Source organism: Phaeodactylum tricornutum, chromosome 17, assembly GCF_000150955.2.
Source record: "Phaeodactylum tricornutum CCAP 1055/1 chromosome 17, whole genome shotgun sequence".
Classification (NCBI taxonomy): domain Eukaryota; phylum Bacillariophyta; class Bacillariophyceae; order Surirellales; family Neidiaceae; genus Phaeodactylum; species Phaeodactylum tricornutum.
Genome location: NC_011685.1, coordinates 480,623 through 496,836, shown reverse-complemented (window position 1 = coordinate 496,836; position 16,214 = coordinate 480,623). Strand labels below are relative to the sequence as shown.

Below are 16,214 nucleotides of genomic sequence, written 5' to 3'. Positions count from 1 at the left end.
TGTCAAAAACAACTTTAGATCGTCCATGTACCTTCAGATATCCAAATATGTGAAACATTTGATCCAAATGTCCCTCCCTGGGCTGAGCGAGATATTGCGACAGCATCGACACTTGCGCAAAGATATCGATCCGCCCCAATTCAACTGCCCATCGCAAGATTCCAATCAGATTTTCGTAATAGTTAGCCTTCTCCGCTCCCAACACTGGTGATACATCCAATTCCGGACGGTATGATTGCGACATAACCGTGTGTCCCGACCGCGTGGTAAACCTCTGCCCAATTTTGAAAAGCTCATTTTCAACATTAGTTACCGCAGCTTTCACGTAGTCGTCCGAACTCATATACCAATGCTCTTTGGTAGCTCCTGGCAATTTATACTTTCCAACGTTAGCACCCAAATAACGATCGGGAGGACCATACTTCTTCCGGGTCTTCGGATCTTCTTTAAACTTATAGAGACCTGATAACGTTTCCATAATCCGAGCCGGCTTCTCTGAAACTGCCAAAATGTCATCAACATAAATGAGTACATATTCATAGTATTTGTCCCCATTACCTTTGACAGCGGGTCGCAACCAAACATCGGGATCCGCCACGCAGGGTCGAAACTTCAAATCAGACATTGTTTGCGCTAAGTGCGCATGCCACGCCGCGCCGGAACTCTTTAAACCATATAGTGCTCGAATAATTAACACTCGAAGCCCCTGTCTAGCTGCACCAAACTCCGGACCCGCAATGGTATACACACTTTCCCGACAATCCGCGTTTAGATAAGCATTCTGCGCATCCGCCGCCAAAATGTCCAACCCGTTTAACGCTGCCGCCATAAATGCAATCCGTACACTTTCTCTAGACACTACCGACGAATAAGTCAACGCCACCGGTGCTTCCGTCATGTGTCCCCCAGCCACATACCGTGCCTCGCAAGTCAAATCAAGTTTCACATCAAATATAATATGACAATCCATTTTCTGGCAACCAACCGGGAGATTTTCGTCCCCTTCGAGGAACTTGAATGCTGGCATAACATTTGCCATCTCTTTCTCGATTGCACGTTTCCAGAAATCGGTCCCCATTTCCGCGTCAATCTCCAAAGCTTCCTTTACGGACTTGGGAACACGAATACCAAATTTGTGAGTGCGTTTCCAGTACCGAGCTTTTACCTTAGAAATAATCCAATCGCGACGTTGTAGAACGTCTTTGATCCACCAGATAAACGTCGGTTGCTCTGCAAGCTTGTTAGCAACTGCATATTCAGCAACTTGCACAGGGGTTGATTCCATGAGTTTGGCAAGGCGCTCCCACATGGACGTCCCGTCTTTCCATTGAATCAAAAGCTTCCAACCTTTCGTCGTCCGACGCAAATGCCGATTGGAACCATCTTTGTCCACGTACATGTCGTCCCGAGAGACTGCAGACGCATCGGAAGAATGGTCAATGATCTTGTCAATCAATTGGAACTGCCGTCCATCTTGATCAACTTCAGAGTACAGGGACTCTGCAATAATGGTAGCGGAATACTCCTTTTCGGTCCCATCCGGGAACTCGACTGTGTAAACACGGGTATCCAAAATTGGGTTAGAATTTGCAATGCCAACAGGGTTTCCATCCGTATCCCGCTTTCGACCGGTAACTTTGGCCCGCTGCTTTCCGTCCCCCAATGCTAACACTACTTCTGCCGAGAGATACTTATCAAAGGATTCTTCTGTGTATTCATTGGCCTCTGGCATGGTGGACTCCTGTTCTACGGGGTTGATATCTTCATCAATTGCAGCGTACACACGGTCAGCTTTCCAGCTAATGCCACCATCCGGTATGTGCGTGTTGCCCCTGTTGAGGAAGTCCTGAACTGACTTGTCAAAATCCTTCAACCTAGTCTTGAAACTGTCCAATCCACGCTCGTCTTCTGAAACTGGCTGCACCATAGACCGTGCAATCACTTGTCCCAACTTGGGAACAATCCAGCAACAGAACGCCTGTCCGACTCTGTGTGCAGGACCCAACCACCGGCCAAGCAATTTCTTCTCCTCTGGAAAGTCCCCAGGGTCCAAGTACCACACAGGCTGGTACATCCTGTACTCCAGCCACTACGTGATATCCGGGGTCTCCCCGGTGACATGCTCGATGGGCGTCCTACCTTTGAGATCCTACAATGGGTGAGCAGTCCGAGACTGAATCTCCGAAACATACTCGGTTACATGATCCCAAAATCTTTGCGAAATACCCTCATGGGACATAATACAAAGCACTTGTTTCTTAAGTTCCCGGATCTCCGATTCCGCTCGGTTTTGCCACGGGGTCAGTGGTTCAGACATGGTCTGCTTCACCGGACCGTAGCTCTGGCAAACTTTCCGCCAGTGCCCAGTGGTGAGCTCTTTTGCTCTGTCGGTGTGCATATGCGTTGGCACCCCAACGCCCTGAAAGAGTTCTTCCAACGCCATTCCAGCGTCACCCTTGCTCTTCAACGGTATAAACTTACTATAGTTCAAATCATTCACAAAGATTTGCCCACAAGTATTGCCTTGCACAGAAACCGATGAAGAAAACATGGTGTCAGAATAAAATTTGGAGTTCAGACGATTGTAACGAAGCTGCTGCTGTTGCGTGCGGTACCGGCGATGCAACGGGTGGACAGCAGTCCGCAAACCTTTCTGGGTTGTCACTCTCAAAGTTTTCTGTGCCGTCGAGAGGCCAATGCCCCAACAACATGATAGTTCCATCAGTTCCATTGTTGAGTGCCGCGACTTGGTACGCACAGTACTACTAGCCATAGCCGACATGATCCAAACAGACTGTTCCATTCCACAAACAAAGTCATCATCCATAAGCGTAGAGCTGACGGACAATAAAACTGCTGAGATCTCCGATTTTCGACCCGAAAATAACGTAGACACGGTGCCAGCTACGTTAGACAACCGAGTCTCCTTCAAACGCTCTTGTTGTTCTAGCTCATCAGAACTAGGATCCCACGCTTCCTGTGCAGTGGGTACAACAAGAACACAAGTCTCAATCTCCGTCTGGGTTGGCAATCGTGCCTGGAACCCTGACATAACTCCCTGTAATTCCAAAGAAATAAGCAATTTCACCTCAGGAATATAAATAGAGTGAGTTGATTTGCGGTTGTGACACAAATGTTTAAGGACATCATCCACAATTAAACCATTTGCCCGCAATTGATTCGGACACAACAACGAAGGGTCCTGTAAGTCACCCGTCATGTCCAATGCTTGGAACACATCCAAAATGAATGTCTCACCGGTGACCGGGTTGTCAAACGCAGTACATCCATCTGCAACATCAACAACTCTCGGTTTATACTTATCCAAATACGGCATAACCGTGCATTTCTGCCCGGTTGCACTGTATATGTGGAACACCTTTCCCATAATACACGTATCTGCATGGGAGTCAAGATCTACTCAACCTTTGAATCTTGAACTTCTAGATCCCGAAATCATGCGACCAATGCCACGGTTGCCCTTTTCTTCGGTCCATCTTTTACTGGAGCGCAATCCAGCAATAGATAGGTTCATGAGGCCTCGAACTAGGATGGCCGACAACATCTCGTCGACCCCAACAAGTCAATCGCTCGTTTCGCCTTCAAAACCAACAGTCTTCCTTTTCTTCTTCTTGGTTGAGAGAGCAAACTGATCACCTGCATTGGTTGCACCATCCGCGCTCCCCTTGTCAGGTTTCTCGCTCGAACGAGTGATTGCTGCTGCCGAGCGCTTATTTTTATCGCGAGAGGACTTGGCGGCCGCTCGCTTGGCTCTAACTTTGTCCTTTTCTTTGTCCGAGAGCTGATGCCATTCATTTGGAGTATAGTTGCCCGCTCGAATAGCCGGCTTCTTCTTGTTGTTACTAGTCTGCTGAGCACTTGAGATCGAACAACCTGTCTTTTGAGAGGTATTGGTGTTAGTAAACAAGGCCAAATAGTCGGCCGCCTTGGCAAAATTGGACATCCAATCCGCGTCTCCCTGAATTACCGCAATTCCTGAGAGCATCTTGGGATTGGTGCAGTGATTATTGCGCAAGAAGACATCCACCTTTCTTGACTCCGTCAAGGTCTCTCCGTACTTGTCCAGGGTCTAGAATGCCGTCGACAAGGCGTTCGTGTACCGTTCCATACCAAAGTTACGACGTTCTCCAGTGTAGGTGGTGTGCTCAAGCACATCAAATGCAGCCGCCTTGGACTTGGACATCACCGCATCACCTTCATAGTGACTATTCAAAGCCTTGACCGCTCCACGACCGTCGCGTTTCTTCTCGAAAGGCGCAACGTAAGTCCAAGCTGGACCGTTCACAGTCAACTGTTTCACCTGGATCCAAACTTTCCCGTTGTCCTTGTTGAACGCCGTCCCCGTATGGGGAGTCGACAGCACCAACTTCTCGTGCTCCGTCTTGAACTCGGTATCCGGTGCAGCAACGTCGTCGTCTTTCCGAACGACATAATCCAACGGCACTTTGTTAACTCCCGTCACAGAGCTCAAGTAGTTTACCAACAACTTGAAGAACGGAATCCACTTCGTTTCCTTCGAGAACGGAGCCGGTGGCTTGACTTTAACATCCTCCTCATCCTTTGCTTCTTCCAATTCACGCACTTTCCTGGTGTACAGGTTTCCAATGGCCGCAGTAAAGTCCGCCGCTGTCTGCAGTGTGTGTTCTAGTGCAGAGTACACAAACTTCTTTTGCTCTTCGAAAAGTGCTTTGTCAGAGGGCTCTGTAGGAACATACGTTGGGTCAAGGACCTTTTCGACATTATGCGAGACTGCAGTGACCACAAACGAACGGTAGAAGTTATCCCAGTACTTGTCATCCTTGAGTACGGGATAATGCGTTTTGTCACGTTTAACGCCACGCTTGAAGTCGTCAGCAGCAGATCGCACTTTAGGGGTGATGCTCGTTGCGGTGGGGGCCAAGGTTGAGGGACTACTGGTTGTCGATACCTGGCCAAGTGCCGATCCTCAATACTGAACAAAGTCTTCGTTGTTCAACGCAATGAGTTCCGAAGGCTTCATAGGGCTCCCCTTTTGCCGTTCAAAGGATGCTTGCCAACGTAGAAAATGACGCAAGATTTGTCGATGCGCCATGAGCAGTGGGATCCGTGGGTTGTCTACACCGTCGACAGGCGTGGGAGACCTGTAACCGAGGGCATCGAGTTCGTTCTCGAAGATAGAGAGAATGTCGATGGCTGTTTCATATCCCTGCTGTTGGAAGCTAAGACGGATAGGGTGTTCTTGGGACAACAAGAGAATGTTATCCAAGATGTGTGCATAGACAGCCTCGCTTTTCATTTGCCGGGTGGCAGGCACCATTGTGGGCTGGGTAGCCGGACCAATAGAGTGTTCTTCAAAAACTACTACTTATGTGTTCGGGTCCTTCGCTGTATACTATGGCGGACTTCGTTAGTATGACCCTACACCAGTGAACGAAGCTAGCACTGGTACATTCACTTCTACCTCCGTAGGTAGTGTCCTTGTGGACTGACGAGGGTTTGATTAGCCCCCCCGCACTGATTTAAGCCAGGCAGTAAGTCCGTCCCAACCGGAATCAGGGCTGAGGTCTTCAGGCCTATTGGTATTTCTACCTCACCTGACTAGAGCAACCCGTAGTCACGAAGCGGCCCTGCCGACAAGCCCTGAAGACTCCAAGGGGGTTTCGGCACCGGCGACTCCGAGGAAGTAGGGAAGCCATGAGTAACTTACCGAAAAGACCCTGTAGCAGTACTAGTGGGTCCTTGGTACCAGTTAGCGTGAGGAAATAGGGAAGCGGCTTTCAAACAATGTGTCGCACAAGCCGATAAATATCACCTTAAGTGATACCTCTGACACTTATACAACACGAATGGATGTAATGGAGCTTGTGGAAAATTGAGAACAACTTTAAGTAGACTTAAGGGTGTTCACCAGTAACGACTGTGCTGATGAGCAGCAGTGGTTTGACGTGCTGTCAAGACTGTTAATCTGTTACGTAGTACAACCAATGTACGTACGGAAAACAGGAAAATGCAGTGTCAACAATACTTGGTAAACACAGGTTGGGCGTTATTACAAACAACCTGCAATACACCTAAGAGAACCTAGGGACTGTAAAACTCAACTTGCTTACAACGCTGCCCACGGGTTAGACAGCGGATACAAGGACCTATGCTAATGCAATATTTGGATCAATGACTTTCTAAAACAATGAGGGGAAGATTAATCTACTACTAGTCCATGAGAAGTGGTCTGCTCATTCAGATGAACAACCTCTTACCATGTTCCAGATAATCTCACTCTCACATATGAGTCTTCTTCTTCTAAGTATAAATCCCACACAGAATCTTGCGGTGAGTAATCATTCTTGCCTGATTACTTTCCTCCAAGTTGTGGGACTGTGCCCTATCCTTCATTTGTATATTCCTTTCTCGGATCCTCTTCCATCGGACTCTCATAGGTATACCGCGAATACATTGTGTTGTACAATAAGGCCGACACAAATCCAATGGTTTCATTGCCATCCTTACCGTGATACCCATTCACGTCATCATTCATATCTGTTGCCTGTCGCACAGACATGTCGCGATGGTGTATACCGTAACAGTTTCGATCCGTACGGTTCCGCGACCATGGGGAAGACCCATGAAAGCTGTATCAAACAAGCCACTTTCTCACCCGTTTCTCCCCACGAAGGCAAGAAACATCACCTACACATCCGTGTATGCATTGGGTCTGATAAACTCTTTTAATCTCACCGTAGTGGATACGTAGGTCCATTTTTACAGTACATTCCATACAGGACTTGATGATACGCAACACAAGGTTAAATCATAGGGGCTGTGACATACTACCTATGTCACATCACCAGATCCACTACCACTGGATTTGCTCAACAACCCAACTGGGTCATCATCCACTTCCGGAAGCCAATCCGTCTAGCCATGCGACGTAAGAACGCTTTTCTACGGAGAAATGCCAGAAGTGCAACAGACCATAGTGGCGAGAAAATCCCTCCAGCGGCAGTTACACAAACTTCGCTTTTCTCAGATCGAAAGCCATTTACAAACAACATTTCTATGAGCAACATATCGCCAAAGTCCAAGCGAGGGATGTGGATGTCTATCTTTAAAAATTGGGTTCTGGTGATCCTATTAGGATCAACTGTCTCACCACCACCCGCTTCCTCCATGTGGATGACAGCATCTTCGGGATCTCCCACCATACGTCAAGTTCATGTCATAACACGGCACGGGGCTCGATATCCATTACAAAAGAACTCTGACAACCTGAAAGAGCAGACTAGAAATGGCTTGACTCCTCTTGGTGTTAGCCAACTTCACAGTCTTGGGGGTTGGCTCGCTATTCGCTATGATGCCTTTTTCGAAGACGGAGCTGCTGCATCGGCACGGATTCGTCTTGAGTCCTCCGCATTACAACGGACTATCGAATCGGCAAATGCACTGGCACTGGGGTTTTGGAAAGCGAGCTTCCCGAATGACGAGACTTCCTCGCTCCTGCCCGCAAACTCAACGTTTGTTCCTCTATCCGTTTATTCGACTCCGCTAGAATCTGACATTCGAATCCGTGCTTACGACAAATGCGTTGCGTTTCATAAACAGCTGGATCGCCTATACGAAAGTGAGACTTGGATTGGAATTGAGAATGACAATCGGGCATTTTTGGGAAAGCTAGCTTCTATTCCAAAGTTTAGCGAGTACTCAGCGAAATCAGCTGATGGCGGTAGGATTGTACCCCTTAAGGAACTATGGAATGTTTTTGACCTCATTCATGTCGCGAAAACAGAATGTGAGGACCTAACAGGTTCGACGTGCCAATCATTAGCAGACCCTGATGTTGCCGATGTCTTGAATGTCGAAGAATGGACTCAGCTGCAAGGCCTAGCCCATAGAGCAGAGCTGTTGAAATACCGAGATTCTTTTGCCGGACGTATGGTCGGTGCTAATTTATTGCTCCAAATTTTGGAACGCATGCAGGATACGACGGTTGACTTTTTCCTCTATTCTGCGCACTATCCAACAATCTTAGGGCTACTTTCTGCTTTGGACGAGGATCCGATTGACACATTACCTGACTACGGGACGGCTTTACTATTTGAAGTTTATTACGATAACGAAACGAATACGGAATGGTTTCAAATAAAATACAGACCCGGCGACATTGTTCAAAATTCAAGCACACTTGTTTCACTTGGAAAGCGTTGTCACAACGCGACGTGCCAACATTTGGATTTTGACGAGTTTCTGTCGACATGGTCAGTCACTGCATGGTGCAACGAATGCGGCACGGAAAGCACCAGCGTCTGTTCAGTTGGAGTTCCAAAATTCTGCTCAAGTGACCTCGATCGCCCTGTTCTGGTGGGGTTTTTCGTTGGACTAGTTTCTGCGCTGGCTGGCATTGGCATAGTGCTTTCTAAGCGCTTTCTTAATCGGCGAAACAACGCGGTACAAACGTCCCAACAACAAGAGCACGAAGATCGCCCTCCCAAAACGGATTTCACAGATCACGACTCCATGCAAAGCCCCTACGATGCTACCATGGCGTGAGATAAATTCTGGCAAAATGAACAGGAATTTAGCTACAGCTACCAGAATTGCATGGCGCGTATACTTGAACACGACTCTTCAGAAATTTCGATGTTGAATGTTCATTGCGAATTTATGCATCCGTCCATACAGATTCACTGTGCAACAAGCTCGAATTCGCACAATTTATTCTTGTACTCATACTTGACAATTGCCTCCTGCGCCGACTGTGTGAGGCCTCTTCCACCAACGTAGCCTTCCTTGTTCGAAGGAACGATAACGTTGCTGTCGCATTGACTAGTGCCCAAGGCACTAATCAATAGCATCGTATCAATCTCAATTGAAATTGTAACGACACGAAATTCTTCACCGAGCCTGTAAGCAACAGTCAAGGAAGAAAGCAACGGACCCACCTGGAGATCGTTCATCAAGTTAGGGGAGAAGAGAACCCTACCTCGTTGAACGAAAGTCTTAATCCTAGTCGTGACATCTTGAACGTGACCGTTGCCCTTTACTGCCGCCACAAATATCTCCAATTGGATGGGGACGTTAAGCGCCAAAATGAAATGAACGGTAGCCGGGCATAAGTCGATAAAGTCTAAAAGAATCCAGTTCCACGATTCCGTTGCATGGTCTCTCAGAAACGTGTCCAGCACCTTGGGTTGATAGAGACGACAAGCTTGCGATACAGGCCGTAAACTGTTTTGACCAATTAAAGCTTGAACCACGTCACTTGCACCACCAACGCCGGGGGTGAGCAAAAACTGACCCGCATGCCACTGAGCCTTATTCGCGCCATGCTTTCGAACATCTTGGAGATTTCCTTCAAGAAGATTGTCAAGATTCCGAGTGTTGTGCCAAACACTGCGGAAAATAGCATGTGAATTGAAGAACCCAAATGCTTCTTTCACTTCGTCTTGCTGGTATGATTTGCCGTCGACCGCAAAGTCACTATAGAATCGAGGGTGAACAAGGACGGCGACACTCTGATTTGGCTTTATATCAGCGAGAGTGTAGCTACCAAGCAACGATGAGAAATCGCGGATGATGGAAGAATCGAAAGTCTTGTGCACCTTTTGCAAGGCTGCTAGACGGTTCTGGGGAGAAAAGTCTTTCCCGTACTCGGGGACAAGCTCCAATAGCAAGAACTCGCCCTTGTGTGCGTCAGCAAATTGATGAATTTCTTCCAGAACTTGGTCAAATGGACATCCCTCTAAGCACCCGTGCCAAATGGAGACTCCGTTGTGGGCTGAGTTATCAGCCATTCGAATATCCAAGTAGCGGGCTCCGCTACACAGTTGATCGTAAACCGAAAGATTTTGTGTTTGTCCGACTCCACTAAACGGCTTCCATCCCGAGATCGTCACCGATGCTGAATCATGAGTTCCCGGAATTACTAGGTCACGAAGCTTGATCGAGGAATCCATAGCCTTGAGCTGCTGCATCCAGTCGGCCGTTGAAAACGAAAGCCCTCTGCCAGCGCCACCATCGTCGGTGTGGAAGTCAACCCAAGGGCTCGCCGTAGGCATGCAGCATGGAAACTGTAAGCAGTTGACGGCCAAGGCCGATGTAGGGCAGTCCACCGTTTGATGGATCTTTCGACGGACCTTCGAGGAGAGCAACATGGTAAGATTTTGCACAAAGTTTAGTGCTGAGATGGGGCGTGATATCTTTGATTTTGCTTGGCGGAAGTCGAAGGTCAATAAGCAATAATACCGCATAGAATCTGAGACAGAAATGATGTCTCGCTTCCCGCTGCCCCGGCTCCTAACTGACAGTGACAAGTAGAATTAAATTGAGAAAATTCGGTTTTTGGGATGAGCAGGGGTGAAATTTTCGCTATTTGGGAAAAATCACACTGTTTCTAAGTGTTTTTATTCTCGCGGGAAATACTTTGTAAGTAATCTTTTTAGTTAAGAAAAACCCCTTATCCTATGTTAGATCACAAGGGTTGTTTTCATGTGGTCAGTTGCCTCCAATGGTGAGGGCTCGGGGCTGGCATTGACCCATGCAAACGATTACTAACCTCCAACCAACAAAAGTCAGAAACACAACTACTATGAAGCTAGAAATTGTTGGCCTTGCTGTCTTGGATGACAAACGTAGTATAGAAAATTACTTGCTGCCAAAGTATATTGCAAGTGCGTCATATGTCCGTCACTCTGGACCGTCGGCATTTGGATGTCACGTCGCACTTCATCCCTTCAATGCGGAGTTTGGTGCAGAGCGGGTACCTATTGCCGTTGTAGATTGCATCCAGAGTGGGCCCCACACGACGCGCTTTCGGACAGCGGAAGGCTGTAATGGCGCTGCCCTTGTTTGGAGAGCCTCCGCCCACAGACAGCTTGTTGATTGTCAACTACTCCTTTGACACGCACGCGTTGGAAACCTTGGACATTATTGTCCCCAGTAACGTGACGTTTGTTGCGTTCCTGACCGCCCTTGAGGATTTGTATTCTGATTTTTGACGACGGCGTACCGGTGACAAAAGGTACCGCACTGAACGTATTGACCGGTAATACGCACATGATTCCCTTCTAGTAGGAGCGAACCAAACGCCAAGGTTTCGGCAGTGCCCCATTTGATACCTTCGCCATTTCCCGACGCGCCTTAAAGATTTTGGCCATTTGATGGTACAATTTAAAATTGGCTGGAACCGTTCCGGCTCGGATTCCTATCTTGCGCAAAGTCCATCTCATTGCCGGTAGGACGAATACGACTAATCTGCGATGGCCCTTTGAAACCGGTCCACCTGGAGCTCCACCAATCCGTCTCCTTTTCCACATACATCTCGTAAGCTTCCAAATCCTTCTCGTAGCTTTCCAGCGTAAAGTCACGGATCTCTTAACATCTTTTTTGGATAAGGTTCCTTCTTCAATCAATCACTTTTCGAAAATATCCAGGGTTGGTGGGTGTTGAGAGATTTCCTTATAGAGTTTGGGTTGTGTAAAGGCCGGCTGATCCAATTTGTTGGGACCATTACGACGGTAGCAGACCATCTCGATAATGACATCCATGCCCCATTCGTGACGCCATTCGACGGCGGTCTCGAGTACCGTCGATACTGCTAGGGGATCGTCGCCGTTGCAGTGAAAGATGGGGCAACTGAAGGCCTTGCCCAACTCCGACGCGTAGGGCATTGAGAGCGAATGTAGGGGGTTGGTGGTGAAGCCAATCTGATTGTTGATGATGACGTGAATGGTTCCACCGACATCAAAATCGGGCACCTCGGCCATTTGCATGGTCTCGTAGACTACCCCTTGCCCGGCAAAGGCGGCGTCTCCGTGCAATAGGATTGGTAAAACGTTACGATATCTTCTTCTGGCTGACGGGCTTGGCAACATGCCCGGACAGCGAGAACATCTTTTTTTCTAGAATGCACTGTGCCGGACCGAGTGCTTGCTCATTCGCAGCTTTGCCCGAGAACAACGGCTCGTGGGGTTCTTCGTTGTCCGAAATCTCTTCGGCGGCTTGCGAGTAAAAGCTAATCCCAACGAACCCCCTTTGTGACAGGATGAATTCGTGCTGATCCCCCTTACTGTCAAAGCCTAGCGTTGCTTTCTGCACTTTCTCCTTTTTGTCGCCGCTGTCCAATATCTCAGCCAGTGTTGTACTTCACGTCGTGAACAAGAAAGAGTTGGCTGCTGGGTGGAGAGTCAAAAATTTCATGGAAGGAACTGGTGAATTGAATCTAAATGGCTATGAATAGTATATGGGGTTGTTCTTAATTAAAAAATGTACTTAAAAAGGATTTCCCGCGAGAATCAAAACACTTAGAAACTGTGTGATTTTTCCCAAATAGCGAAAATTTCACCCCTGCTCATCCCAAATACCGAATTTTCTCAATTAAATTAATGCATTTCTCGGTCCCGGATAGACAGTGAACCGAAATAGAAGATCCAACCGATCGATGCCTTGTCACTTTTATTTTTTAGCTTACAATTAGCATAATATATTCTCGAGCGATAGTGTTTTATAACACAATGAGTCTTATGAGACGATGGTAACAGGCTTCAAAGCTATGTATATTTTTAGCCTAGGACCTGAAGTCTTATCTAATTGCTATGGTTGCATGTGCTACCCCGCCCTACATCCTTTACCAACGAAGTAACAACAGTGCGCAATCAAAGACTTTCGAACCTCATTTTCACGCCTAACCGACTGTGAAGGAAAAAAGAAAAATGAGACAACGAATCCGAGCAGATTGAGTACTCATATGTAGTTGAATTCCTTTCTGGGCAAAAACGATCGAGTCCTCACAGCAGCCCCAGCGTGATAGCAACTGATTCACCAGGTAGATAATTCCACGAGATAGTTGTCACTGTAGAGGGCCCTATATCGCAGAGAAGCGGAAGACAGTCCTGTTTCGCAGTTGCGTTCGTCGCAATCTCAAATGGAAGCATCACACAGCATCGTCAACGGTAGCAGTGACAGTGATACTGACCCGCAACCTCCCGCACTAAACGAACTGCAGGTGGACTCTTCTAGAGTATGTGAGGAAAGGCCGTGGTTCAACTTTCTCTCCTCCTTCCTTGCAAATTTCTATCGCTGGTGGTGGCACAGGACGAAAGACATATACCGACATGTATCATGGGCGGAAGTGTCGGGGAGCTGCGGAGACCTGGGAACGTTTATACCTTTGTTTGTTGCTCTGGCTCAACAACGCGTGATTCACGCATCCGCCGCACTCTGGTTCGCCGGCTTGGCAAATTTTATAACCGGTTACACTTGGGACCTACCTATGCCGGTTCAGCCAATGAAAGCCATCGCAGCAGTAGCGTTGATCGACGAACTTTCTCTTCGGCAAGTCACAACAGCCGGGATTTGGATGGGCGCTTTTCTCACGATATTGGGAGCCACAAATGGGATTGAGCTTGTTCATCGAGTCGTTCCAAGATCAGTTGTGTCAGGAATGCAACTCGGAGTTGGCCTCTCGCTTATGGTACACGGTTGGACATGGATCACCGAGCTATCTTGGTGGGATCTAGACGGGCGCTGGCTAGCGGTTGTCTGCTTCGTCACATCATACTGGGGGCTGCGCTCTATACACTCGGATTCTGTCGAGACGAATGGGTTGAGATCAGCTCAAGAAAGGCCCCTTCGACCAATTGGATTATTTCTGTTTGGATTAGGAGCTCTGTTAGCTGTATTTGGGTTATTATCAACAACCACAACGGGAGGCAGTCAGCCTTTGCCAGGCTGGTCCACGGCGCCAATCGCAACTCTAGCAATACGGGGAACAAATTGGAATGATTGGAGCACTGGCTTTTGGCAAGGGGCCTTGCCCCAGTTACCTTTGACAACTCTAAATTCTGTTATATCCCTATGCTGCTTGGCGTCGACACTTTATGTCCCGGATTCTTTAATTGAAGCCGAATCCCATCCAATTGCTGCTTCTTCGATTCTTTCACCTCGAAAGGTTTGCTGGAGCGTCGGTCTATTGAACTTCCTCCTCTGTCCTTTTGGGGCCATGCCAAGTTGTCACGGAGCGGGAGGACTTGCAGGTCAGCACAAATTTGGCGCTCGACACGGAACCTCTGTAGTTATCCTTGGCTCTGTAAAGATGTCATTGACCCTTATTTTAGGAACTTGGCTGGTTCCTTTTCTGGATCGGATTCCTCTGAGTGTGTTGAGTGTCTCGATAATTGTCGCCGGTCAAGAACTAGCCGCTACAGGAATTCTGTTGCTGTCAAAGCCAATGACTAACGTCCCGAATACATCCAGCAATTTGCACTGTGACTTGGGTATGCTGCGAGTGGATTTGGCTACATGTTTATGTACAACATCGGTCATTCTCGGACTTAAGAAAACCCATTACGGCGCTCTTTGTGGGCTTTTGGTACATGTGATCTATGGTCCGGGATGGGCATTATTTCGCCGGGTCGAGAGCACGGCAAGTCCTGGTGTCTATAGTCCGCTGGACCAATGGAATAGTACCTCCGCTCGCCAACCTGAGCCATCTATTGAGGAATAACCCGTTCTCTTCGCTGCATCGTTGAAGTACTCATAAGATCAATAGTTGCTTACTCTCTTTCGCAGCACATCAGAGTTTGTTTGATGTTAGCCACGAATACCATGAATCGTTTGAACAATGTCCATGGCGCTTTCAAAGTCAGACAAAATATCAGATGCGTGTTCCAGGCCTACGCTGACCCTCAGTAGTCCCCGTGGACTAACTACGCGGCCAGGTGGCTCTATACTCGCCCGATGTTCAATTAGAGTTTCAGTCCCGCCGAGGCTGGTAGCTCGTTGAACGACTGTCAGGGCCGCCGCAAACGCAAACGCATAGCTCTCGCCGATCATTTCAACACTGAAAACACCTCCAAATCCATTCTTCATTTGACGTTTAGCAATTTTGTGGCCAAAGTGTTCTTCCAGTCCAGGATAATAGACCTTGTCTACCAATGGATGGTGCTGTAGATATTTGACAAGAAGGAGAGCAGTTTCGCATTGGCGACTGCTACGGATAGCCAAGGTTCTTAGACCACGCAGCGTGAGCCATGAATCCAGTGGAGAGGCCACACCTCCGACAGCGACTTGCACCTGCCGTATAAGTGGCCCAATGAAACGACCACGATTAGTCCATGGAGACGCTGTCACGACACCACAGAGTAGATCTGAATGTCCACCGAGGTACTTTGTCGCCGAATGCATAACCAAATCCGCACCAAGCTGGAGAGGCTGCTGAATCGTTGGAGGAGCGAGGGTGGAATCGACCACAGTAGTGACGCGACGGCCCGATTTTTCTGCGATGCTGCTTATTAAAGAAATGTCAATAATGTCAACTCTTGGGTTCGAAGGGCTCTCCATCCATACAATGACATCGTCTTTTACCGATATTTTTGCCAGGTCAGCTTCGATGGCCGCTGGATCACTCATTTCGACAGTACGGATTTCTACATCGAAACGCGAAAAGACGTCTCGAAGGACAGTCGGAACACCATGGTAGGCATCGACTGGCAGCAAAACCTTCAATGGTAACCGGTGGGCGAGAACGATCGAAGACACGGCCATCATACCCGACGCAAATGCACAACTTATGATTGGCGTGTCGGAGTTCACAGCTCGACCGTGACATTCAAGCCTGCCAGTCTCCGCCTCAAGTAGATTTCTTGTAGGGTTGTCCATACGTGTGTAAATCAAGTCTCCTTCTTGATAAGATCCATCGGCTGGCCTGGTATAAGTTGTTGCCATGTGCAACGGAGGAGACATGGCCGCATTCTTTCCAGTAACCACACCTGCGTGTGCCAGAGAAGTAGCCATATGTGAAATCTCCTTCTTCTCGAGCACAACTTCTTGCGCCAATTGTTCTGCTTGTCGTCCAGCCTCCTCCGGCGTCAGTAACGATAATAATCGACGAGGCTGCCCACCAAATCGAAGGACAAGTGGGGACCTCCTTGCGACCTGTCTCGTCAACATAACAGACGGAGGGAGATTAAAATTTTACGGAATTTTCTTATTTGAGCACACTCAGAACTTCTCTGTTGAAATGTAAAGGTGCTTTTGGTCGCCTCCTCTCATGTATGCATGGCAGAGTTCGCGTATGGGTATCCTTGTTTCCTCTCCAGAGACACAAAAATATTTGACTCTTCGACGTGTAGAAGGTTTTGTCAAAAATTGTAAGCAGCTCGATCTTTCATGTATTTCGTCAGGCGTCTGTTCTTTACCCGTTACAAAAAGATTAGGTAGGT

The 16,214-nt window shown here is 48.0% G+C and overlaps 6 protein-coding genes across 6 annotated transcripts; 2 read left to right on the top strand and 4 right to left on the bottom strand.

Annotated features, from left to right (window-relative positions):
• Positions 1-3,583: 3,583 nt before the first annotated feature.
• PHATRDRAFT_38903 (predicted protein) lies at positions 3,584-5,317 on the bottom strand (the record flags this gene model as incomplete). Its single annotated transcript, XM_002182813.1, has 3 exons — positions 3,584-4,090; positions 4,175-4,931; positions 4,974-5,317. 3 exons carry the CDS (start codon positions 5,315-5,317, stop codon positions 3,584-3,586), a joined length of 1,608 nt encoding a protein of 535 aa, XP_002182849.1.
• Positions 5,318-7,082: 1,765 nt separating this feature from the next.
• PHATRDRAFT_48446 (predicted protein) lies at positions 7,083-8,544 on the top strand (the record flags this gene model as incomplete). The annotated part of the gene is made up of 1 exon (XM_002182938.1): positions 7,083-8,544. Exon 1 carries the CDS (start codon positions 7,090-7,092, stop codon positions 8,542-8,544), a length of 1,455 nt encoding a protein of 484 aa, XP_002182974.1. The 5' UTR covers positions 7,083-7,089.
• A 134-nt stretch (positions 8,545-8,678) lies between these two features.
• Positions 8,679-10,163, bottom strand: PHATRDRAFT_48445 (predicted protein; the record flags this gene model as incomplete). The annotated part of the gene is made up of 1 exon (XM_002182812.1): positions 8,679-10,163. Exon 1 carries the CDS (start codon positions 10,146-10,148, stop codon positions 8,679-8,681), a length of 1,470 nt encoding a protein of 489 aa, XP_002182848.1. The 5' UTR covers positions 10,149-10,163.
• A 1,030-nt stretch (positions 10,164-11,193) lies between these two features.
• On the bottom strand, positions 11,194-12,145 carry PHATRDRAFT_48444 (predicted protein). Its single transcript, XM_002182811.1, has one exon. The coding sequence runs from the start codon at positions 11,865-11,867 to the stop codon at positions 11,406-11,408; it is 462 nt and encodes a 153-aa protein (XP_002182847.1). The 5' UTR covers positions 11,868-12,145; the 3' UTR covers positions 11,194-11,405.
• A 771-nt stretch (positions 12,146-12,916) lies between these two features.
• PHATRDRAFT_38899 (predicted protein) lies at positions 12,917-14,456 on the top strand (the record flags this gene model as incomplete). Its single annotated transcript, XM_002182937.1, has 1 exon — positions 12,917-14,456. A coding segment is annotated over one exon (1,540 nt), but the record flags the coding sequence as incomplete, so codon positions are not given.
• Positions 14,457-14,583: 127 nt separating this feature from the next.
• On the bottom strand, positions 14,584-15,786 carry PHATRDRAFT_14962 (cystathionine beta-lyase; the record flags this gene model as incomplete). The annotated part of the gene is made up of 1 exon (XM_002182810.1): positions 14,584-15,786. The coding sequence occupies one exon, from the start codon at positions 15,784-15,786 to the stop codon at positions 14,584-14,586; it is 1,203 nt and encodes a 400-aa protein (XP_002182846.1).
• Between the last annotated feature and the right edge of the window lie 428 nt (positions 15,787-16,214).